General features: G+C 40.5%; 1 protein-coding gene across 2 annotated transcripts in view; it reads right to left on the bottom strand.

Moving 5' to 3' along the window:
* The window catches only part of LOC116978510 (coagulation factor XI-like), a 99,255-nt gene that overhangs the window by 58,433 nt on the left and 15,305 nt on the right, over positions 1-25,517 (bottom strand). Inside the window, exons 6-8 of one of the 2 annotated variants that reach the window (XM_033029693.1) lie at positions 24,870-24,976; positions 9,113-9,272; positions 7,115-7,224 (exon numbers count right to left, since the gene is read on the bottom strand). The exons of the other annotated variant lie outside the window; for it this stretch is intronic. Of the exons in view, the coding sequence (XP_032885584.1) occupies positions 7,115-7,224; positions 9,113-9,272; positions 24,870-24,976 (377 nt within the window). The remainder of the gene's footprint in view (positions 1-7,114; positions 7,225-9,112; positions 9,273-24,869; positions 24,977-25,517) is intronic. 2 annotated transcript variants of the gene reach the window in all.

Raw genomic sequence — 25,517 nt, forward strand, 5'->3', positions numbered from 1 at the left:
GTTGGTAATGCTAAATGTGCTTTACAGCAACAATCACACAATTGTACTACTACGTACTACAGTTCAGATCCATTGACCTTGTCGGATGCATTTAGGAGGCACATTGACCTTATTGTAGAGTGTGATTTTCCTGCTCCTGACTGGCATGAAATTTGTGGAGGAGTAATAGACAATAGACAATAGACAATAGGTGCGGGAGTAGGCCATTTGGCCCTTTGAGCCAGCACCGCCATTCAACGTAATCATTACACTAGCATTTCCTGCAAAGAAACATCACTTAAACAATGTGATCGATAACGTAAGCAGCAATCCATGAAGCCTTTCTTTGCAGATTAACGCAAAAATGTTTTGCAACTGATCAGTGGTTATAGAATGGTGAGTGTAATGGCCCACATTGGATTTTAGAGAAAAGTAATGGTTGGAAAGAAATGTAATTCATGCGATTCAAGGATTCAGAGAGAATCAGAAATAACAGAAAAGGACCAAGATTAGATTATGTCAAATTACATGCAGACACAAAGAAATGAAACTGGATTAAGATAATAATGAAACGGAAAAGTAAGAAAATAAAATTAGAATTGAAAATGGAATCTTTTCAAAGTTTATGTGAATGCATTACATGCAGGAGTGTAATAGAATAGGATAAATTGCCTAATGTTTGGCCTGAAGAGATTCATTATTATTGCATACACAAATGAATGAGTGAATGAATGAATGAATGAATGAATGAATGAATAAGTTTACGAATGAATAAGTTTAGTGACCAAATATATTCACATACAAGGAATTTGCATTGGTGCTCCACCGGCAAGTGACATTGTGACAGTGGCAGTTAGGAATGACATATAAAACATTAAACATTAATAATAAAACATAATTGATAAAAACATGTGAATTAAATATAATACCAGAGCAAAGGGAGGCTACAGATTTTTGGTTATTGAGTAGAGCTACTACTGTGGAAAACAGTTGTTTTTATGTCTGGCTGTGGCAGCTTTGACAGTCGACAGAGTTGACAGAGTTGCCTTCCAGAGGGAAGGGATTCAAAGAGTTTATGGCCAGGGTGAGAGTGGTCAGAGATGATCTTACCTGCTCGCATGCCACGTTAAATGCCACATATCTTCAACGTTCTGTGGCAGGTTCAATGGCTAATTATGCAGTTCCAACAAGTTCTTAAAATATACAGTCAGTCAAGTAACAGCAGTGCAATGTAAATTGCAGTGCAGTGTATGTTCTGGAGAGTAGTAATTCCAAAGCATTTAGATCCAGTTTGGTTAATCTTTAGCAAGAGATACGACTGATTCGCTCTAGCCCAAGTGGGAGGAGAGAAGTGAGCCAGTGCTGGGAAAACAGTTGAAAACTGAGGAATTTGGTTTGTAAATTGGTAAATCAGGCAATTTATCAGTCAATTTTAGCAAGACGGCTCTTAGCGAGCGGCAGTGAGTGAGCGGCCTTGTGAGGGAAGTGCCCTGTGAGAAAAGTGTGAGTCTTTGGCTCGAGAGTCTTCGGCGAGGAGGCTGAGGAGAGGAGACGAAAGAAGGAGATGTCAGGCAAGCTGATTCAGTGCGATGCTTGCAGTATGTGGGAGGTCAAGGACACCGCTAGTGCCTCTGGCTGCTACAAATGCAAGAAGTGCATCCAGGTAGAGCTCCTGAAGGGCCGTGTTGGGGAACTGGAGAAGCAAGTGGATGACCTCCGGTTCGTCCGAGAAACGGAGTCGTTCCTCGACAAGTCCTACAGTACGATTGTTACACCTAAGGTACTGGAAGAGAGAAGGTGGGAGACAGTGAGAACGGGAGGGAAGCATGGAATGACAACGTCCCCGGGTGTTGTACCTCTTGTGAACAGGTTCACCCACTTAGAAGCTGTCGGGACAGAAGAGGTGTTTACACTGGGCGGCGGACTGGCTTGCGATGCGAATAGGGCTGTTGAGCCAAAACCAAAAAGGCCTAAGGCAGGCAACGCCATTGTAGTGGGAGACTCCATTGTGAGAGGTACGGACAGGAGTTTCTGCAGCAACAGACGGGATGCGAGGATGGTGTGCTGCCTTCCTGGTGCCAGGATCCAGGATGTCACGGACAGAGTGCAGAAAATCCTCAAGGGCGAAGGTGAACATCCAGAAGTGGTAGTACATGTCGGCACAAACGATGTCGGAAAGAAGGGGATGACTATTCTGCAGCGTGAGTTTAGAGAGCTCGGAAAAATGCTGAAAAGCAGGACCTCCAGGGTTGTTATCTCCGGTGTGCTTCCAGTTCCTCGTGCTGGTGAGAGCAGGAACAGGGAGATACGGGACCTGAACGTGTGGCTGAGGAACTGGTGCACGGGGCAGGGATTTAGATTCTTAGATCACTGGGATCTGTTTTGGGGTAAGGGGGAACTGTACAAAAGGGACGGATTGCATCTTAACAGGTGTGGGACCAGCATTCTGGCAGGCAGGTTTGCCACTGCTACATGGGTGGTTTTAAACTGAATAAGGGGGGTGGGGTGTCGAATGGGATAGTGGAGGATGGAGTTAAAGGGAAAGGGTTTCTTAAATGTGTGAGCGTAGAGACAGAGGGGTGTAAAATGAGGGTAGAAGCAATAGGTAGCAAGGTGAAAAGTAAAAGTGGCAGGCAGACAAAACCAGGGCAAAAATCAGAAAGGGCCACTTTTCAACATAATTGTATAAGGGGTAAGAGTGTTATAAAAACAAGCCTGAAGGCTTTGTGTCTCAATGCAAGGAGCATTCGTAATAAGGTGGATGAGTTGAATGTGCAGATAGCTGTTAATGACTATGATATAGTTGGGATCACGGAGACATGGCTCCAGGGTGACCAAGGCTGGGAGCTGAACATCCAGGGATATTCAATATTCAGGAGGGATAGAGAGAAAGGAAAAGGAGGTGGGGTAGCGTTGCTGGTTAGAGAGGAGATTAACGCAATGGAAAGGAAGGACATTAGTTTGGAGGATGTGGAATCGGTATGGGTAGAGCTGCGAAACACTAAGGGGCAGAAAACGCTGGTGGGTGTTGTGTACAGGCCACCTAACAGTAGTAGTGAAGTTGGAGATGGTATCAAACAGGAAATTAGAAATGCGTGCGACAAAGGCAAAACCGTTATAATGGGTGACTTCAATCTACATATAGATTGGGTGAATCAAATTGGCAGGGGTGCTGAGGAAGAGGATTTCTTGGAATGTATGCGGGATAGTTATCTAAATCAACATGTAGAGGAACCAACGAGAGAGCAGGCTATTTTAGACTTGGCATTGAGTAATGAGGAAGGGTTAGTTAGCAGTCTTGTTGTACGTGCCCCCTTGGGCAAGAGTGACCATAATATGGTTGAGTTCTTCATTAGGATGGAGAGTGACATTGTTAATTCAGAAACAATGGTTCTGAACTTAAAGAAAGGTAACTTTGAGGGTATGAGACGTGAATTGGCCAAGATTGACTGGCAATTAATTCTAAAAGGGTTGACGGTGGATATGCAATGGAAGACATTTAAAGACTGCATGGATGAACTACAAAAATTGTTCATCCCAGTTTGGCAAAAGAATAAATCAGGGAAGGTAGTGCATCCGTGGATAACAAGGGAAATCAGGGATAGTATCAAAGCGAAGGATGATGCGTACAAATTAGCCAGAAAAAGCAGCATACCGGAGGACTGGGAGAAATTCAGAGACCAGCAGAGGAGGACAAAGGGCTTAATTAGGAAAGGACAAATAGATTATGAAAGAAAACTGGCAGGGAACATAAAAACTGACTGCAAAAGTTGTTATAGATATGTGAAAAGAAAGAGATTAGTTAAAACAAATGTAGGTCCCTTGCAGTCAGAAACAGGTGAGTTGATCATGGGGAACAAGGATATGCCGGACCAATTGAATAACTACTTTGGTTCCGTCTTCACTAAGGAAGACATAAATAATCTGCCGGAAATGGCAGGGGACCGCGGGTCAAAGGAGTTGGAGGAATTGAGTGAAATCCAGGTTAGCCGGCAAGTGGTGTTGAGTAAATTGAATGGATTAAAGGCCGATAAATCCCCAGGGCCAGATAGGCTGCATCCCAGAGTACTTAAGGAAGTAGCTCCAGAAATAGTGGATGCATTAGTAATAATCTTTCAAAACTCTTTAGATTCTGGAGTAGTTCCTGAGGATTGGCAGGGTAGCAAACGTAACCCCATTTTTTAAGAAGGGAGGGAGAGAGAAAACGGGGAATTACAGACCAGTTAGTCTAACATCGGTAGTGGGGAAACTGCTAGAGTCAGTTATTAAAGATGGGATAGCAGCACATTTGGAAAGTGGTGAAATCATTGGCCAAAGTCAGCATGGATTTACGAAAGGTAAATCATGTCTGACGAATCTTATAGAATTTTTCGAGGATGTAACTAGTAGCGTGGATAGGGGAGAACCAGTGGATGTGGTGTATCTGGACTTCCAGAAGGCTTTCGACAAGGTCCCACATAAGAGATTAGTATACAAACTTAAAGCACACAGCATTGGGGGTTCAGTATTGATGTGGATAGAGAACTGGCTGGCAAACAGGAAGCAAAGAGTAGGAGTAAACGGGTCCTTTTCACAATGGCAGGCAGTGACTAGTGGGGTACCGCAAGGCTCAGTGCTGGGACCCCAGCTATTTACAATATATATTAATGATCTGGATGAGGGAATTGAAGGCAATATCTCCAGGTTTGCGGATGACACTAAGCTGGGGGGCAGTGTTAGCTGTGAGGAGGATGCTAGGAGACTGCAAGGTGACTTGGATAGGCTGGGTGAGTGGGCAAATGTTTGGCAGATGCAGTATAATGTGGATAAATGTGAGGTTATCCATTTTGGTGGCAAAAACAGGAAAGCAGACTATTATCTAAATGGTGGCCGACTAGGAAAAGGGGAGATGCAGCGACACCTGGGTGTCATGGTACACCAGTCATTGAAAGTAGGCATGCAGGTGCAGCAGGCAGTGAAGAAAGCGAATGGTATGTTAGCTTTCATAGCAAAAGGATTTGAGTATAGGAGCAGGGAGGTTCTACTGCAGTTGTACAGGGTCTTGGTGAGACCACACCTGGAGTATTGCGTACAGTTTTGGTCTCCAAATCTGAGGAAGGACATTATTGCCATAGAGGGAGTGCAGAGAAGGTTCACCAGACTGATTCCTGGGATGTCAGGACTTTCATATGAAGAAAGACTGGATAGACTTGGTTTATACTCTCTAGAATTTAGGAGATTGAGAGGGGATCTTATAGAAACTTATAAAATTCTTAAGGGGTTGGACAGGCTAGATGCAGGAAGATTGCTCCCGATGTTGGGGAAGTCCAGGACAAGGGGTCACAGCTTAAGGATAAGGGGGAAATCCTTTAAAACCGAGATGAGAAGAACTTTTTTCACACAGAGAGTGGTAAATCTCTGGAACTCTCTGCCACAGAGGTTAGTCGAGGCCAGTTCATTGGCTATATTTAAGAGGGAGTTAGATGTGGCCCTTGTGGCTAAGGGGATCAGAGGGTATGGAGAGAAGGCAGGTACGGGATACTGAGTTGGATGATCAGCCATGATCATATTGAATGGCGGTGCAGGCTCGAAGGGCCGAATGGCCTACTCCTGCACCTAATTTCTATGTTTCTATGTTTCTATGTTTCTTCGTGGACAGCTGCCATAGACTAGCCTTGGTCCTATCTACATACTCCCGTTCAGTTTTCAACATAAGCAGATTTACCTTCACCACTAATTTAGGTTTTCCATAAAAATTGCACAAGTGACCGTAAGTGATGTGAACACTGTGATAAAAGAGTAATTGGGAAGCCAAGATCAAGGGTTCTACCCGAAACGTCACCTATCCTTTTTCGCTGAGTTACTGCAGCATTTTGTGTCTATTTTTGGTATAAGCCAACATCCGCAGATCTTTCCTACTTGTCTTGCACATTTGTTGGATGCCAGGCCTCCCGGGTACTGCTCTTCTTCTCTGCACCATGATCGCCCCTTCCAACACCTTTGCACGTGGGAACTGCTTTTCAACCCAGTCTCCCCAGCAGACTTGTGGTTTCAGTCCTGCTCATCTGTGATTTTCCATTGTGTCTTGACATTGTGACAAGTGAGACTTGTGGCCCAAGGCAACAAATAATTATCCAATAGTTAATCGGCAATAAAATGGGTATGATGAAGTATTGGCACTTGCTGTGCCCTAAAGGAACCAATGAAATTCTGAGCTTAGGGTCTCCAGACGATATGAATTTTTTTTCTTACATCCCAGACTACAATAATCACATGGACAGATTGCTAAAATGAAATGTCACAAAGTACATTATTTTGTTACCAGTGCAAAATTATTTTTTCTTTCATTTAAATTACCAGAATGAGTAGGATCTCATCCCTTTTCCTACCTATGTCAATGTTACCGACGTGCACAATGACCTCTGGTTTCTCACCGTTCACCTTGAGGATGTTCTGCAGTCACTCCAAGTCAGGGCGCACAATGGCACAGCGGTAGAGTTGCTACCTTACAGCGCCAGAGACCCAGGGTTTGATCTGACCATGGGCGTTGTCTGTTCGGAGGTTGTACATGCTCCTTGTGACCATGTGAGTTTTCTCCAGGTGCTCCAGTTTCCTCCCACATTTCAAAGACATGCCGGTTTGTAGGTTATTTGGCTTTTGTAAATTGTCCCTAGTGCAATGGGTTAAACTCGGTGGGCTGGAGGGCCTGTTTCCACTCTGTATCTCTAAAACACTAAAAACTGAAACTAAAGTCACCCTCCACCTTGAGAATCTTCTGCAGTCAGTATAAGGCATCTTGGACCCTGGCACCGCAGAGGCAAGACACTATCCTGGGGTCCTGTTTGCGATCAAAGAATTTCCTGTCCGATCCCCTTGCTATAATGCCTCCTATCACTATGGTCCTGTCTGTAGCAATCTGTAAAACTATTTTTTTTTAAAGTGGCCCACACAAAGCAGTTGGAGGCCCTGTCATGCTACTGTTATGCATTATGGTAATGATCATACTGCATGAATTAATTAATTAAGCTGTTCTGACAGACTATAAGGTATCGTCCTTAATTGCATAAAATTAGCACTGTTATAAGGAATAAGAAAGATGGAATTGATAACTAACTTCTATTTCACTGTTCAACACTTGAAATAATTTTTGACATACCCGATTTATTGACCCCACATTCTCTTAAAGGAAATCCAGATACAACATTCTGTAGAATTGTTATTCTTCGTGGAGTTCCTCGTTCACTCTTTTTGAGATAGCAAATGTAGCTAAAAACAAACAAAGAATTTAAATGCCTTAAAATATTTACAAAACCACTCAACATATTTTCACAGGCAAAGACTGAAGGAGGATGTAACCCAAAACATTGCCTATTAATTTCCTCCACAGATGCTGGCTGACCCGCTGAGTTACTCCAGCACTTTGTGTTTTGCTGCACATACTTTCACCCCTTTTGAGATATCAAAAATATGCAGACAATAACCCAGTTTAAGATGTTTATGAAATCATCAAACATTTCAGCACATGGTTTCTCTGTGGCTTTCACTGGGAAGGTAACTTGCTTCTTGACCTGGTCAAGCAGAGAGACTTTAATCCTTGGCAAGCATTTTCAGGGTTAAAAGAAATGAGTAACAATTGCCAGAGGGAAAAAATAGATAAAATGTCCAAGAATGCCATCCATCACACAAGACTGAGATATCCAGATGATTGGAACATTGCAAATTGTACTGTACAAGAAGGGAGCAAAGCAGAAGAATGGGAACAATATGCCGGTTAGTCTGACTTCAGTGATCGGTAAGATTTTAGAGTCCATTATAAAGGAGTACTTAGTACTTACGGAATACTTAGAAGTTCATGATAAAATAGGCCGAAGTCAGCATAGCTTTGTGAAGGGGAGGTCTTGCCTGACGAATCTGCGGGAATTCTTTGAGGAAGTAAATTGCAGGACAGACAAAGGAGAGCTAGTGGATGTTGTTTACCTAGATTTTCAAAAAGCCTTTGATAAGCTGCTGCATGTGAGGGTGCAAAGGAAGATGAGAGCCCACGGTATCAAAGGGAAGGTACTAGCTTGGACAGCAGGTTGGCTGAATGGCAGAAGACAAATAGTGGCAATAAAGGGGGCTTTTTCTGCTTGGCTGTCAGTGACTAGCAGAGTACCGCAGGGGTCGGTGCTGGGGCCACTATTCTTCATGTTGTATAATAATGATTTGGACGAGGGGATTCAAGGCTTTGTGGCCAAGTTATGAAATGATACGAAGATAGGTGGAGGGGCAGGTAGTGTAGAGAAAGCAGGGACTCTGCAGAAAGATTTGGGCAGGTAGGGAGAGTGGGCAGAGAAGTGGCAGTTCGAATACATTGTCGCAAAGTGTGGAGTCATGCATGTTGGTAGTAGGATTAAAGGCGTAGACTATTTTCGAAATGGGGAGTGAATCCAGAAACTGAAGATGCAGAGGGACTTTGGAGTGCTGGTGCAGGAATCCCAAAAAGTCAATTTGCAAGTCGAATCGGTAGTAAGGAAGGCAAACGCAATGCTAACATTTATTTCATGAGGGCTAGAATACAAAAACAGTGATATAATGCCGATGCTCTAGTAGGCGCTGGTCAGGCCGCATTTAGAGTATTGTGAGCAATTTTAGGCCCCAGATCTGAGGAAGGATGTGTTGGTTCTGGAGAGGGTCCAGAGGAGGTTTACAAGAATGGTCCTAGGAATGAATGGGTTAACATATGATAAGCATTTAACGGCACTGGGCCTCTAGTTGCAGGAGGATGAGGAGGGACCTCATTGAAACTTATAGGATGTTTCCACTAGTGGGAGAGTCTAAAACCAGAGGTCATAGTCTCAGAATTAAAGGACGTTCCTTTGGGAAGGAGATGAGGAGGAATTTCTTTAATCAGAGTAGTGAAACTGTTGAATTCTGCCACAGAAGGTTGTGGAGGCCAGTCAATGGATATTCTTAAGGAAGAGATAGATAGATTATTTATTAGTAAGGGTGTCAAGGGTTATGGGCAGAAGGCAGGAGAATGGGATTAGGAGGGAGAGATAGATGAGCCATGATTGAATGGCAAATAGACTTGATGGGCCTAATGGCCTAATTCTGCTTCTATCCCTTATGAACTTATGAACTTTGTCCCTTGCATTTGAATTGTTTGACTCACCGCTGTCGACTGTTTTGATATAACCCATTTGCGAAGGTGTAAAATTGGCAGTCTGGCTCCTCGGTACATTCTCTTTGACAGATGTGCTCGTCCTCCACTAGGTGCTGGCGGTAGTCATTGCCTGGGAAGTCCAGACCCGCAAAAATGGTTGTAAAACAAGCTGGGAACAAATGGGAAAAGGAGTTGATGAATAACTGAAGAAATAATAAGAAATATATAACAATCGATTTAGAATCATTAGATTTAGCACAAGTGTACATAATATAGATTTACCAACAGCATTCAAAACTGTGATTCTACTCCTTTACTCTGTTCTCTGGGTTTTTACACCCATTACATCTTTATGTTTAGGATCACCCATCACCTCCGACCTTGCTCTGACTTTTTGTGTTCAGCAGCTGGACAAAAAAATAATATGGATCGACCATGGAGAACCAGCACCCCGTCCATCAACTCCAGTGTGTATCAAGGCCAAATTGATCAGATTTCAGGTTCAAATGGTGCCAGAAAAAGCATGCTACACACTGGATAACCGTACACTAAAGGAAGGGAAAACCATCACACTGTACATCTCCATTCTGCTTCAGCTTGTTTACTGCATTCCGCTCGTTTACTGCACAACCGCCAACAGCTGGGCTATCTCATGCAGGTTACGCTCGCATGGGTACTGGTTGCAAAAGGGTTATTTAGATTTTTATGTCGGCAAGTTTGGTGAGATGATCCATGTCCAAGTTGTCAAGCTGTAACTTGAAGAATGACAAGGCTGGTGCACACCTGGTGGTGTGAGGAAGGATGTTCCACTCTGGGATAGTCCATGGATATAGTGACTGTAGATAGCTATTTTTGTTTGCTCTAATTCTAGTATAAATAAAGTGACCTGAGGACTGTCTTGTAGATTTCGGGGTTTTGGATTGAATGAGGTGAGATATGTTACTGGGGATGATGCCATGAGTCTCCTTGTAGACAGTACATAAGCGGGCTTTGGTGCGTCTTGACTCCAGCGACTCCCAGCCAAGGCGATTTAACATATCGGAAACACTTGACTGTCCTGAGTAGTTGTTATTAACAAACCGGGCTGGCTGCACGCCTCGCAACCTTGTCAAGGGTGTCAATGTTATTTTTCTGGTGAGGGTCCCATATTGCCTGGCAATATTCCAACAGTGAGCAGACAAGTGCTTTGTACGCTACCTCCTTAGTTGGTTTGTCACAACCGGACAAGTTTCTCCAGAGACAGCCCAAAGTTCTATTTGCTTTAGTGGCAATCTGGTTTATGTGTCTGTTCCAGGCTAGGCCAGATGTGAGTTCAACTCCCAGGTATGGGTGGTGATCAACTTCTTTAATCCGGCTGTCTCCCATCTTGTACGGCTTGGCATAATGAGTAACTCTCATGGAAAAGCATTTGGTGTGATTGAAACCCATTTGCCAAATGGTTTCCCAATTGCAAAGATGGTTTATGTCATTTTGAAGAACCTTGGCAACTTCAGCAGATTTGATTTCTCGATACACAACACAGTTGTCTGCAAAGAGTCTCACTCTCAAAGACAGGTTGTCAGGCAGATCGTAGATGTAGATCAAGAACACCGTTGCAAGGGCCCCAACACCGTTCCCTGTGGCACTCCGGACTCAACTGGAGATTGTTGTGATGACTCACCATCTACTACAACTTTTTGATAACATTTGGTGAGGAATGAATCAATCCAGGAGTAGATGTTTTTATGGATGCCAACGTGGTGAAGCTTGGCCATCAACCTACATTGGGGAACGGTGTCCAAGGCCTTGCTAAAGTCCATTATAATAAGATCGGCCGGCCCTATGTTATCTAGGATGTATTGCAGATCACTAACCAGGGCAGAGAGCTGGGTCTCGCATGATCTGCCTTTGCGAAATCCATGCTGCTGGTCAGCTAGTATATTGTGTATTTCAAAATGGCTCATAACATGGCCATGAATAATATGTTCAAGGAGTTTGCAGGCAATTGAAGTCATGGATACCGGATGATAATTGGCTGGGTTTGAGCGGTCGTACTTTTTGTAAATTGGAGAGATGTTTGCATTACGCCTGTCACTCGGCAGTGCTCCAATAGAAATTGATTTCTGGAATAATATCTGGAGGATTGGAGCAACGCTTGAAGAATATGATTTCAAAACTCTGGCAGTCATGCCGTCTGGGACACAGGCTTTATGAGGATTCAATCCAGACAAAAGCTTTTCAACTCCCTCTTTGGTGATGAGAAAGTCACCAATATATGGAGTGCTACTAAGGCCAAGATTCGAAAAATCAGATTGTTTTTCTCCGGTAAAAACTGAGCAAAACTGACGACGAAGAGATTCGGCTTTATCTTTTGTAGCTGAAATGATGGTATTGTTAATGTGCAAAGGTGAAACTCCAGAGACTTCCTTGGATTTCATGAAGTTCCAGAAGGCCGGGTATTTTTGGTCTTGAGGCTACCACCAATAACATCTCTGGTGTAGGATTTATGAGCAATATGAATCTTCGTGTCAATGTGCCTGCGAAGTTGTCTGAAATTATCCCAGCAAGAAGCAGACTCATGTATTTTTGACTTATTATATAGACCTTTCTTTCTGTTGATCTCTCTCTTTGTGGAGCTGTTGACCCATGAGTAAGAAAAGCGACTGGAGCTCATCTTAGAAGTGATATACTTCTCTATTGAACTAAGGAGAGCACTTTTAAAATATGTATATTTCTTCAATTGAGCTACTTTTAATCAAGTTATCAGTCAAATTGTCACAAAACTGTTCCATGTCACTATCAACTCCTGCAAAGTTGGCTTTTGCATACAGGTAAACTTTGCGTCTTGGTGATCTGATGCTCTTTGGTTTCACAACCACTCCAACGACAACCATTTTGTGATTGATGATACCACATTGGACGTTAACAAAGTCTGCAGCAGCAGGAGTGTTGGTAAGGCACAAGTCGAGAATATTACTCCCTCTAGTGGTCTTTTTTACAAGCTGGTGGAGATCAAAGATCTTAGAGCGGAGCTCCGCTCTAAGATCTTTGGTGGAGATTGTGATCATTAAAGATGTCTATCAAAAACTTACTGATGGCAGGGTGTTGACCACAAGGTGTAAAGGCTATGGTTTCCCAATCGATGTCAGGTACATTAAAATCACTCAGTAACCAAATACGTGCGTTTGGTGGTATTTTGGCAAGGGAATATCCAATTCTTTAACATAGTCTCTCTGATGAGGGAGGCCTGTAAAAGGCCCCAATGTACATAGGAGATACACCTTTAACACAAATTGAGATCCATATCAGCTCGCAGTTTGCCTGGAGATTGGTTTCAACAGATGCAACAAGGGTGTTTTTAACGGCTATGAAAACACCTCCCCCTTCAGCATTTTGACGATCACAGCAAAATACATTGAAGTGTGAAGGGAACACTTCACCAGTCGCGATGGAGTTGATTAGCCAGGACTCTGTATCAATCACCATATCGGGGTCTTCCACTGTCCCGACTCCCACCTGCAACTGGATCTTGGATTTCCTGACTGAAAGACCACAGGTGGTGAGGATGGGAAGGAGGGTGTCTGCAGAGCTCACCGTCAGCACAGGATCACCACAAGGCTGCTGTCTCAGTCCCAAACGTTTCACCCTGTACACACACGACTGTGTCTCCACCCAGGAAAATACCATCATTATTAAGTATGCGGATTAAGATCAAATAGAACAAGTTGTCCTACAACTTTAGGCTGTGCATGCCACACGAAAGAAGAAGAAGAAGTATGCGGATGATACCACCATCCTGGGCCTCATCAAGGGGGGGGACGAGTCGGGCTACAGGAGTCTGGTGAACCACATTCTTGCCTATAGTGAGGTGAAGGACCTAAGCCTCAACACAGACAAGACAAGAGAAATAATAATGGACTTCAGAAAAAATCCACCCCCCCTGCAGCCCCTCATCATCAAGGGGACTGTGGTGGAGAGGGCTGACAGTTACAGATACCTGGGATTACAAGTAACATCAGATCTGAACTGGACTTTAAACACTGCAGCCACAGTGAAAAAAGCCCAGCAGAGACTGTACTTCGTCAGGCTGCTCAGAAAAGCTGGTCTGCACTGTCGCCCTCTCACCCAGGTCTACAAAGGACTGATAGAGAGCATCCTCACCACAGGCATCACGGTGTGGTATGGAAACACCACACAGACAGAGAGGAAGGCTCTGCAAAGAGTCATAAAGACTGCAGAGAGGATTATCAGAACGGAACTCCCCTCCATGGACACAATCTACACACAGCGCTGTCAAAAAAGAGCAGAGAGAATCATCAGAGACACACTACATCCAGCTCACTCCGTGCTCAAACACAAAAACTGCACATACAACCTCAGGCACAGACGAGCAGACAGCATCGCCACAAACAGAACTCGCTTTTTTAAGAGCTTCTTCCCTGCCACAGTGAGACTCTTGGCCAAAACAAACTGAACTGATGTCCTGACCTACCTCATAGCATATCATATTATATCATATTATATCATATTATATTGTCTCCTGGGCCTGTGCAATTTACAATGCAATCAACACTTTTATATAGGGTTTGTGCAAGTTACAATGCTCTCACTTTCTCCTTTATATAGGGTTTTAGGCACTTTCTTTTTTTATTTCTAGAGAAGTATATGTTTTTATAGATTATGTGTCTTTCTGTGTGTCTTTTTAATTTGACTTGACTTGACTCTCTGAACAACCGCACAAGAGTTCCTATGTGTGTAAGCACAAATGGCAAATAAAGTTTTTGACCTTGACCTTTGAAATTCCAGAGCCAAAATTGCTTAAAATTGGAGGAGTTTGGCCAAGATACTCCGACAGTTTAGGTTAATTATCTTCAGGTTCACCACAGTTGACTTCTTCCACCAACCCTAGCTTTGATTTGGGTTTACTACGTGACTTCTGAGGCTTGGGGCTTGAGGAAAAAATGGGTTCTCCTAATGCAGCGACGTCAGCACCAGAATTGTCATTGTTGGTTTCAAAAACAATAGAAGTCTTATTCAGTGCTTCAAAACTGTTTAAAAGTTCAATGTCCAACAGGCTTTCAAAGAATGATGTTGAAAAATTTGGCATGTCACAGTTTATACATATCCAAGAGTATGAAGGATGGGTACTAAAAATGTCATACATGTTGTCATCCATATCTAAGCAGGATGTGTGGAACCAGCCATTACAACGCTCACATTCTATAGCTTTTTGCCCCATTTGGCAGCTTTATGATACAATTGGCAGGGATACTTCAGGGGCCTAGGACCTGGATTCAGTTCAATATCTCTGGCCTGTAGTGTAGATAGACAAATTTGGACCAGTGGTTTGTTTCTAGTGAAGCATTGTTTCAATATTTCCAGTCGAGATCCAAATTTAAATGGAACAAACTCAGTGAGTTCACAGTGGCTTCAGTATTGCAGCCAGTGGGTGGGATAGTCCAATGATCCAGAATCCAGGTTGTGAAAGATCAGTGTCCACATCGTGTATGGTAAAAATCCCAAGGTATATAAAAATGACAAATGGTAGGGTTGACCTATGCTCCCTCAGTAGATACATCACAAATTATACAAAGTTTCAGGAAATTATACAAGAAGTCACTAAAATCAACGAAATAACAGGTTAAAAATCCACAATGCAATGGCAGTATGGTGACCACAATAAGAATTTGTATACACTCAGAAAGCAAAACAAAACTTTAGGTAAAACAGTTAAAATTCGCTAAAGCTCTCCAGACACGGTCCAAAAGTACCTTGGATGGTTAAAAAACTAAAATCGTCCGGCGGCGTCATGGAGAATTAAGGCGCGGCACTGAGCTTCTCCCCCGTAAAAAAATTGTAAAAGTCGTTTTAAGTCAGCACCGATTTTTTTTAAAAACTCACCGAAGTCGCCTGGTGTTGTGTAAGGGTGTTATCATCAGAAGGTGACGTGAAAATCGGGGAGATTAATGGTGAAATCGGGTGTTTAAATGAGTTTAAATGAGCAGAGATAATCGTTCAAGGGCGCCAGAGAAAAATACTATCAGCCTTCAGCTCGAGGAAGTTTTGGATACTCTGCAAACGACAGAAGAAGAAGATTCTTACAGCCAAGGGTCTCTGCTTGAAATGGCAACAAAAGGAGACAAGAAGGAGAAAGAGGTGAAGCAAATGCTTTTAGATATGACTGCTACAATTAACATGACACTGGAGAAGATGCAAAGTATGGAGTCTCACATGGAGAGTAACAAGCAGAGTATGGAGACTAACATGGAGAGTATTTCTCAAAAAATTGATAATACTTGCAGTGAGTTAAAAGAACTCAAAAAGCAGTATAAGGAATTTGATAAGAGATTAAAATCAGAGTGTGTCAGAATTGAAAATGATTACAACAAGAAATTTAAAGGTGTAAGTGATGATATCGGAAAGCTGGATGAGATAATGGAAGAGATGGAGAATGAGATAAAAGAGATTGTCTCGGAAATAAAGAATTTGAAACAATCACAGAAAACTGAAGAGGAAAAACTTGGGAGAATGACTGATAAATGTCTGGACCTGGAATCAGGAACTCGGAGATATAACCTGAGGATTCTCGGAGTAAAGGAAGGACGAAAGGGACATGAATCTCAAACATGTACTTTCGTTACTGACTTACTCAAAGATGTCTTGGAATTGTCGGAAGAACCAAGAACAGACGTCGCTAAACGAGTTGGAAGAGGAACAAATGATTCAAGACAGATAATTGTGAAATTCCGTGACATCTCTTCAGTGGAATTTATATTGAAAAAGATCACTTATGGGAAGAAGCTGACATACCGTGGGGATAATGTGCGAATATTTCGCGATTACTCTCCTGAGGTAGTCCAGAAAATGAGATTGTTTACACCGGCAAGACACACTTTGAGGGAAGTCCCGGGAGTAAGATATGGAATTTTATTTCCCGGAAAAATGAAGATAACTTATAACGGCGTTGAACGCTCATTTGCAGCTCCCGGAAAAGCTTTAAAGTATGCAGAGGATATCGTTAAGAAAACATCGGGGCAAGCTGCCGACAAGGAAGAAATTTGAACTTTTTACAAAGTTTTGAACTGATTAAAATGGCTGAGCTACCCAGACAATTATAAAGCTTATCTCGTTGGAATGTGTTATTCAGAGAGCTTGGTTATATTCAACCTTGGATGCAAAGCTCAAAGTTTAACCCCTTGGCACCTGCTTGTACGGTAGTTAACCCTTTGGTACCAGCTTGTATGATGTATGGTAGTTATAGAATGGGATATTATGTAAGAATACAGGGTGGATATATATGGGAAAGTTTAGATTAGATTAAGATTGGATAAATTAGAGGGACATATATACTTATATAATCGTGTATATGTTTGTTCTATATTTGTTTTGTTTTTTTATTCCTTATGTCTCTTTTTTCTCTCGGCTGTCACTAGCACTGATTTGATAAACTCATATAAGAAAAAACACAATATGAAACGATATGTAACTTTTTATGAGGATTCACCAAGGGGGAGGAGCTCAATGTATAACAACATCACGGAGGTCTATACATTTTTTGCCATAGTTGATGGCTATTCGTCCTTAAGGTATCTTCCCTTAGATACCTTAATAGCACCTTTTTTTTTAAAGCACAATCAAGATTTTTATCTGTTTAATTTTTTTGAAAGTAATTGTGTATCATATTCTTTTTTTCTTTTTCTAAGGCACTTTACAAGAAGGAGATGCAATATAAATCTAATAAACCGGGATGACCACCCAAGTCCTAAAATTCTGAGGTATTTGTTTGCACCATATGATTCAGGAATATTACCCTGATTTACAATGCAAGACGATAGACAAATAAAGAATGGAGGAATTACATTTTGTAGTTGGAATATACGGGGTGCCAACGAACCAATTAAGAGGGGTAAAATTTTTGCCCAACTAAAATCGTTGAAAAGCGACATAATGTTTTTGCAGGAGACACACATGAAACAACAAACACAAATAAGATTAAAGGCGAATTGGATAGGCCAAACATACTACTCCTCATTTACTTCTAAATCTAGGGGTACAGCTATTCTTATTAGGAAAGGTATTCCTTTTAAATTAAAGAATACCATATCAGATAAAGAGGGAAGATATATTATAGTTTCGGGTGAAATTTATGCAACCCCACTAACTTTGATAAATATTTATGCTCCGAATTTTGATAACCCCCACTTTTTTGATAAAATTATTGACATAATATCAGAGTTTAATTACCAAAATGTGATAATAGGGGGGGACTTTAACTGTGTTTTAGATTCATATCTAGATAAATCAGCAAAACAAAAGAAGAGTAATTTAAAATCTAAAACTAGCGAACTTCTAAATACATATATAAAAAATACGAATATAATAGATGTATGGAGATCTGCTAATCCAGTTGGAAGGGAATACTCGTTTTACTCTTCGGTGCATAAAACTTATTCAAGAATTGATTATTTTTTAGTGGATATGAAATTAATGCCATATACAAACAACCCAACATACCACATTAGTAGTATCTCAGATCACTCTCCGTTGACATTTTCAGTAAAATTTGAGGGAATGCCGGGTAAAAATTTTTTTTGGAGGTTTAATACACATATTTTAAATGACGTGCAAGGCTATCAATATTTAAAACAACAAATGGAACTTTTTTTCGATACAAATGATATACCAGGTACTTTGCCTTCTTTATTATGGGAAACTTTTAAGGCATTTATGAGAGGAATTATAATTTCATATCAAAGTTTTCAAAATAAAAAGAATAAGACAGAACAATTGTTGTTAGAACAAGAAATCAGACAGTTAGAGATGGATAATGCCAAAGATTCCACGACAGATAAACACAATAAGATAATATTACTGAAATTTAAACTTAATCGAATTTTATCGGCAAGGGTAATAAGACTATTCCAAATGACAAAACAGGAACATTTTGAGTTTGGTGACAAACCACATAAGCTTTTAGCTCGCCAATTGAAAAAACAAGAAAAGGAAAATACTATAACCAAAATTAAATCAGAGAAAGGTGAATTACTAATACTACCTAAAGATATTAATAATAGATTTGCCCAATTTTACCAAAACTTATATACATCTAAAATTAAAAGAGAAGATAGTAAAATAAAAAAATTTCTAGATAATTGTAATCTTCCAATACTGGACCTTTTGGAACAAGAGGAATTAGGAGCTCAAATTACAATCAAAGAAATAGGTGAAACAATAAAATCGCTGAAAAATGGTAAGACACCGGGACCAGATGGTTTTAATAATGAATTTTATAAAAAATTTCAGGAGATAACAACCCCTTATTTATTTAATTTATACTCCCATGCTTTTAAAGAAAACAAACTACCTGAAACACTAACAGAATCAACTATTACGCTTATTCCAAAAAAAGATAAAGATTTAGAAGAACCGGGCTCGTACAGAGCTATATCACTTTTAAATACAGATCAGAAAATTTTAGCAAAGATTTTAGCAAGAAGATTAAGCAAATATATTAGTAAATTGATAAACCCTGATCAAACGGGGTTTATACCTAAAAGATACTCATTTAATAATCTGAGACGTCTGTTTAATATAATGTACTCGCATAAAGTAGAGGAAGAAGATATATCAATTATTTCTTTGGATGCAGAGAAAGCATTTGATCAGGTAGAGTGGCAATACTTATATAAAGTACTACAAAAATTTAATATGGGAGAGAATTTTATAAGATGGGTAAAATTATTATATGATAAACCGATGGCAAGAATTTTAACTAATAACATGTTATCTCAAAAATTTCAACTATCAAGGGGTAATAGGCAGGGATGTGCACTATCACCCCTGCTATTTGCCCTTATGATAGAACCCCTGGCTGAAAGTATAAGAATTCATCCGAATATTCAGGGCTATAATACCAGAGACTCAAAGAATAAAATCTCATTACATGCAGACGATATACTTTTATATATTACAAAGTCACAAACGAGCATACCAAATTTATTAAACTTAATAGAGGAATTTGGGTCTTTTTCTGGATATAGAATAAACTGGAATAAAAGTGAAATCATGACATTAAAACCTCAAGAACCTACACACTTACTGAAGTTCCCCTTTAAAATCGCAACAGAAAAATTTAAATATTTGGGTATTCAGATTACTAGAAAATATAAAGCATTATTCAATGCTAATTTCATGCCTTTATTAAATAAACTTAATACGTTGATTAAATTTTGGAAAACACTTCCCTTATCATTATTAGGTAGAATAAATGCAATAAAAATGATCTTCCTACCACAATTACTATACCTATTTCAATCTATACCGGTATATATACCAAAATACTTTTTAAAAAAATTAGACTCTAATATTACTAATTATATTTGGGACTATAGATCACATAGAATCACAAAAAAACACTTATGTAAACCAAAAGAGGTCGGGGGACTTTCACTTCCGAATTTTATGTATTATTACTGGGCAGTGCATATTAAGAATATGATTTATTGGTTGGATAGTTCTACCCAACAGACAGAATGGATAAAAATGGAGAAGGAGGATTGCCATCCTAGTAATATAGGAACGATCCTCTTCTCCCCAAAAAAACTGAATAACACAATATATAAGAAGAACCCAATTATATATGGTACAATAAGAATTTGGAAACAAATAAAATTATCTTTAAAATTAAGAAATCTATCACTGTTAATGCCAATAGCGAATAACCCTTTATTTAAACCATCTCTTATTGATAAGACATATAACCAATGGGAAAGTCTCGGAATTAGAAGGATCGGGGATATGTATGAAATGGGAAACTTACTATCATTCCAACAATTACAATTAAAATTTAAATTGAAAAACAACCAATATTTTAAATATCTTCAGATTTGCGATTTCGTGAAAAAATATATACAAGGATATCAAAAAGTAACTCCTGACTTATTGGAAGAGGCAATGAATATTGAAGCTGACTCACAAAAATTAATATCATATTTATATAATAGTATTCTAAATATAGACCTACCATCGACAGAGGTACTTAGAGAAGAGTGGGAACGGGAACTAATGATAAAAATTACGAAGGTTAAATGGGAAAAATACCTGATATATATTCACAAATGTTCAATTAATGTAAGACATAATTTAATTCAATTTAAAATTGTACATAGATTATATTATTCAAAAACAAGATTGAACAAATTTTATCCAAATATATCCGCCACTTGTGATAAATGTCTAGCCCAAAAGGCAACTATAACACACTCCTTAGTCTCCTGCATAAAACTTTATAGATTTTGGAATGATATTTTTGAAATATTTACAAAATTATTCAAGACAAGAATGGAACCTAATACTGAAATGATTATATTTGGCGTAATGGAAGATGGGAATAAATTGAACACATCTCAAAATCTATTCCTTAACTATGGTTTAATAATAGCAAAAAAATTAATTCTTAAATTTTGGAAGGGTACATCAATACCAACGCTTAAAATGTGGATTGCAAGTATGTTGGACACCGCTCATCTTGAGGAAATGCGATTCCTCCTAATGGATAAATCAGACCAATTCATAACGAGTTGGTCTCCATTCGTCGTTTTTTTGGAATCATATGGTGCAACACAATTGTAAAAAATAACTGTTTCAGGACTGGACGAGGGTTGGTCAAGACTATAAATAATGATCTCCTCTTTTTTTTTTTTTTTTCTTTTCTTCTCTCTATTCTCTCTCTCAACTTTCTTCATTTACTCGTTTTCTTTTTTCACACACTATATATTTCATATCTTTCTATCCTTTACTATCTAACTTCTTTTTCTTATTCTAATCTTTTTTCAGTGTAACAAAAAAAAAAAAAGAAGTTGTACATAAAATGTATTATGAAAATATATATTAGGCACTTTGGTGCCATATGACTGTACTTACTTCTAATAAAATAAAATATTAAAAAAAAAAAAAAAAACTAAAATCGATGATAATCTTAGAATGGCAAAAGTAAAGTCTGATAAATAAAGGTAAAGAATACAAAATCGCGCCGATAAAATTCATTGCAACCAGCTCCCTGTGCAACTGCCCGATGCTCCAGACTCCACTCTCTGGGGTCTGTGTGACCAATCCCTTCCTCTCCACAGACTCCCAGACTCCACCACTGTCTCCCCACCAACTCCACCTCCACCTCCCAGTAATGTCTCCCCGATGTGAATCCCTCCGATCCCAGAACACACAGACTGTCTCTAAACCTCTCTCCGGTGTCAGGGGGACTCCTCTCTCCCCAGTGTCAGGGAGACTCCCCCTGTACCCCCACTCACTCCCTGCTACACCCCCTCTCTTCCCTCCTGTACCCCCTCTCTCCCTCGTTACCTCCCCCCCCCCGTACATTGAAGACAATAGGAACAAAATCCTCTGATTCTTGACCACATCACGCTTCTACTTGGAATAAAAGGGCAAGTCTTTCATTCTAAGACTCAAAGTGTTGGAGCAAATCACCGAGCAGGCAGCGTCTTTGGAGAACATACTGTAGATAGGTGCCCTTTCAAGTCGGGACACTTCTTCAGACACATTCCAACCCAAAATGTTTTGGGCATCAACATAAAATGAGTCATATTCAGCATGGAATCAGGGCCTTCAGCCCAACTTGTCAAGCCAACCAAGGTGCCCTTCTATGCTAGTCCAACCAGCCCGCATATGGTCCATATCCCTCTAAAGCTTTCCTATCCACGTACCTGTCCCAAAGGTCTTTTAAATGTCATTATAGTATCTGCCTCAACTACATTCTTTGGCAGCCAGTTCCATTTACGTACCACCCTTTGTGAAAACGTTGCCTGCAGTTTCCTGGTACTCATTCCCCTCTCACCTTCAATCTATGTCCTCTGGTTTTTGATTCACCTGGTCTGCGCACATGTAACAGACTCTGTGCATTCATAGAAACATAGAAAATAGGTGCAGTAGTAGGCCATTCGGCCATTCGGCCCTTCGAGCCTGCACCGCCATTCGATATGATCATGGCTGATCATCCAACTCAGTATCCTGTACCTGCCTTCTCTCCATACCCCCTGATCCCTTTAGCCACAAAGGCCACATCTAACTCCCTCTTAAATATAGCCAATAAACTGGCCTCAACTACCTTCTGTGGCAGAGAATTCCACAGATTCACCACTCTCTGTGTAAAAAATGATTTTCTCATCTCGGTCCTAAAAGACTTCCCTCTTATCCTTAAACTGTGACCCCTTGTTCTGGACTTCCCCCAACATCGGGAATAATCTTCTTGCATCTAGCCTGTCCAACCCCTTAAGAATTTTGTAAGTTTCTATAAGATCCCCCCTCAATCTTCTGAATTCACCCGATATACTCCCCTCATGATTTTATACATCTCTATAAGATCACCTTTCAACTTTCAGCACTCCAAGGAGTAAAGTCCTAGTCTCCCCAACTTCTCCCATATAGCTTCGGCCCTCAAGTCCATCTGTGATATTGGTTCGGCCTGTATTTTTGTACCCCTTTTTTTCCCTCTGGGAGTGAAGGACATGCCCTGCCTAACCTGCCAGCCTTGTCTTCCTGCTCTTCAATTTGCAACTCCCTCACTCTTTTGTCCATATTCTCATTTTTCAACTGTTTACAATCACTCAATGACTAGATAACTTGTTTAGAGCTTGTCCTCTTCATCACCCGATCAGAGTTTTTTTTGCTAACTTTTCAGTACTGAGGAACATTTCAGTACTGTACAAACTTTTCAGTACTTCAACTTGAACAACTCGGTCTTTCTTCTCACAGATGCAGGCTGCCCTGTTTCCAGCATTTTCTGTTTTTGTTTCAGATCTCATTCACTGCCTTGACTTTTACTGGACTTGGCTCTGATCACCTTTGTTGATCAAGTTTAGTTTAGTTTAGAGATACAATGTGGAAACAGGCCCTTCGTCCCACCGAGCCCATGCTGATCAGTGATCATCCGGACACTAGTTATATCCAACACACTAGGGACAATTTCCAGAAACCAATTAACCTAAAAAACTGCAAATCTTTGGAATGTGGGAGGAAAAACATGCAAACTCCGTACAGACAGCACCATCATTCGACAGGACAAATAATGCCACCCACAAATGAAGCCTGGAACACCCTGTGAGTCTTGAGCAAAGATTCACTTGTTTAAAGTTTAAATCCTACGCAGAATGATGAAAATCCACAAAACCTGGTCAGAGAAAACAAGATTTATAATAGCTCCCAAAATTAAACTTCCATATTAAATCCAACTTCCAGGTGTAATCACCAACTCTTGTGATTCATTTATTGACAATAAATTCCCTCTCAAAACTACAATGAGGAAAGCAATGTTCTTGACTGAAGTTACCTCAAGTCGTGATGCTACTTACATTCTTTCAACAAGGTCCCACATAAGAGATTGGTATGCAAACTTAAAGCACACGGTATTGGGGGTTCAGTATTGATGTGGATAGAGAACTGGCTGGCAGACAGGAAGCAAAGAGTAGGAGTAAACGGATCCTTTTCAGAATGGCAGGCAGTGACTAGTGGGGTACCGCAAGGCTCAGTGCTGGGACCCCAGATATTTACAATATATATTAATGATCTGGAGGATGGAATTGAATGCAACATCTCCAAGTTTGCGGATGACACGAAGCTGGGGGGCAGTGTTAGCTGTGAGGAGGATGCTAAAGGCTGCAAGGTGACTTGGATAGGTTGGGTGAGTGGGCAAATGCATGGCAGATGCAGTATAATGTGGATAAGGTTATCCACTTTGGTGGCAAAAACAGGAAAGTAGACTATTATCTGAATGGTGGCCGATTAGAAAAGGGGAGATGCAACGAGACCTGGGTGTCATGGTACACCAGTCATTAAAAGTAGGCATGCAGGTGCAGCAGGCAGTGAAGAAAGCAAATGGTATGTTAGCATTCATAGCAAAAGGATTTGAGTATAGGAGCAGGGAGGTTCTACTGCAGTTGTACAGGGTCTTGGTGAGACCACACCTGGAGTATTGCGTACAGTTTTGGTCTCCTAATCTGAGGAAAGACATTCTTGCCATAGAGGGAGTACAGAAGGTTCACCAGACTGATTCCTGGGATGGTAGGACTTTCATATGACGAAAGACTGGATAGACTCAGCTTGTACACGCTAGAATTTAGAAGATTGAGGGGGGATCTTATAGAAACTTACAAAATTCTTAAGGGGTTGGACAGGCTAGATGCAGGAAGATTATTCCCGATGTTGGGGAAGTCCAGAACTAGGGGTCACAGCTTAAGGATAAGAGGGAAGTCTTTTAGGACCGAGATGAGAAAATCATTTTTTACACAGAGAGTGGTGAATCTGTGGAATTCGCTGCCACAGAAGGTAGTTGAGGCCAGTTCATTGGCTAGATTTAAGAGGGAGTTAGATGTGGCCCTTGTGGCTAAAGGGATCAGGGGGTATGGAGAGAAGGCAGGGATGGGATACTGAGTTGGATGATCATCCATGATCATATTGAATGGCGGTGCAGGCTCGAAGGGCCAAATGGCCTACTGCTGCACCTATTTTCTATGTTTCTATGTTTCTATATTACTGAACCAGACATATTATAATCCTCATGTGTGGCTTATATGTGGCCAAGGATTTATTCTTTGAATCTCATTTAGGATGGTCCATGGTGGACTAAAGTAACATGCAGATTCTTATTTTGTTAAAAGATGCAGTGTAGACGAATACCTCTAAAAATTTCTTAAACCCTGAAATACTTCTCATGGAAATAAGATAAATGGTAAATACAAATCATAATTCAATAACAGCAGGTCAATGTTTTACTTACAACTGTATGTTTTGCACTGTTTCAGGGAATAGCCTGAGATAACATCCTGTAATTCTGCTTTAGTGGTTGGAGCCCCTTCCTTGTTCTTTTTAAGGTAACAATAAAATCTGAAACATAACACATAATTCTACTCGTAAATTTCTAGATTTTTTTCACTGGTAATCAAAATATGCAGAGTCAGGAAGCCTGAAAAATTGTCAAGCGGTAAAGAATGCATATGATTTGCTTACTTTCATTGATTGGGGCATTGAGTATAAAAATCAGAAAGTCATGTTGCAGCTTTATAGAACTTTGTTTTTGCCACATTAGCAGTATTGCATGCAATATTGATTGCCCCATTACAAGAAGGATGTGGAGGCTTTGGAGAGGGTGCAGAAGAGGTTTACCAGAATGCTGCATGGATTAGAAGCTATTAGCTATAAGGAAATATTCGACAGGCTCGGATTTTTTTCTCTGGAACACCGTATGTTGAGGGGAGATGGGTAAAGTGTAACCTCAGTGGCATAAATAGGGTAGACATTCAGAACCTCGTTCCCTTGGTGGAAATGTCAAAGGCCATTCAAAGTCAAGAGTGTTTTGTTGTTATATGTGCTGAAACGGAACAATGAAATTCATACTTGCAGCGGCACAACAGATAGCACTTTGTAA

This window comes from Amblyraja radiata, chromosome 1, assembly GCF_010909765.2.
Source record: "Amblyraja radiata isolate CabotCenter1 chromosome 1, sAmbRad1.1.pri, whole genome shotgun sequence".
In the NCBI taxonomy this organism is placed as follows: Eukaryota; Metazoa; Chordata; class Chondrichthyes; order Rajiformes; family Rajidae; genus Amblyraja; species Amblyraja radiata.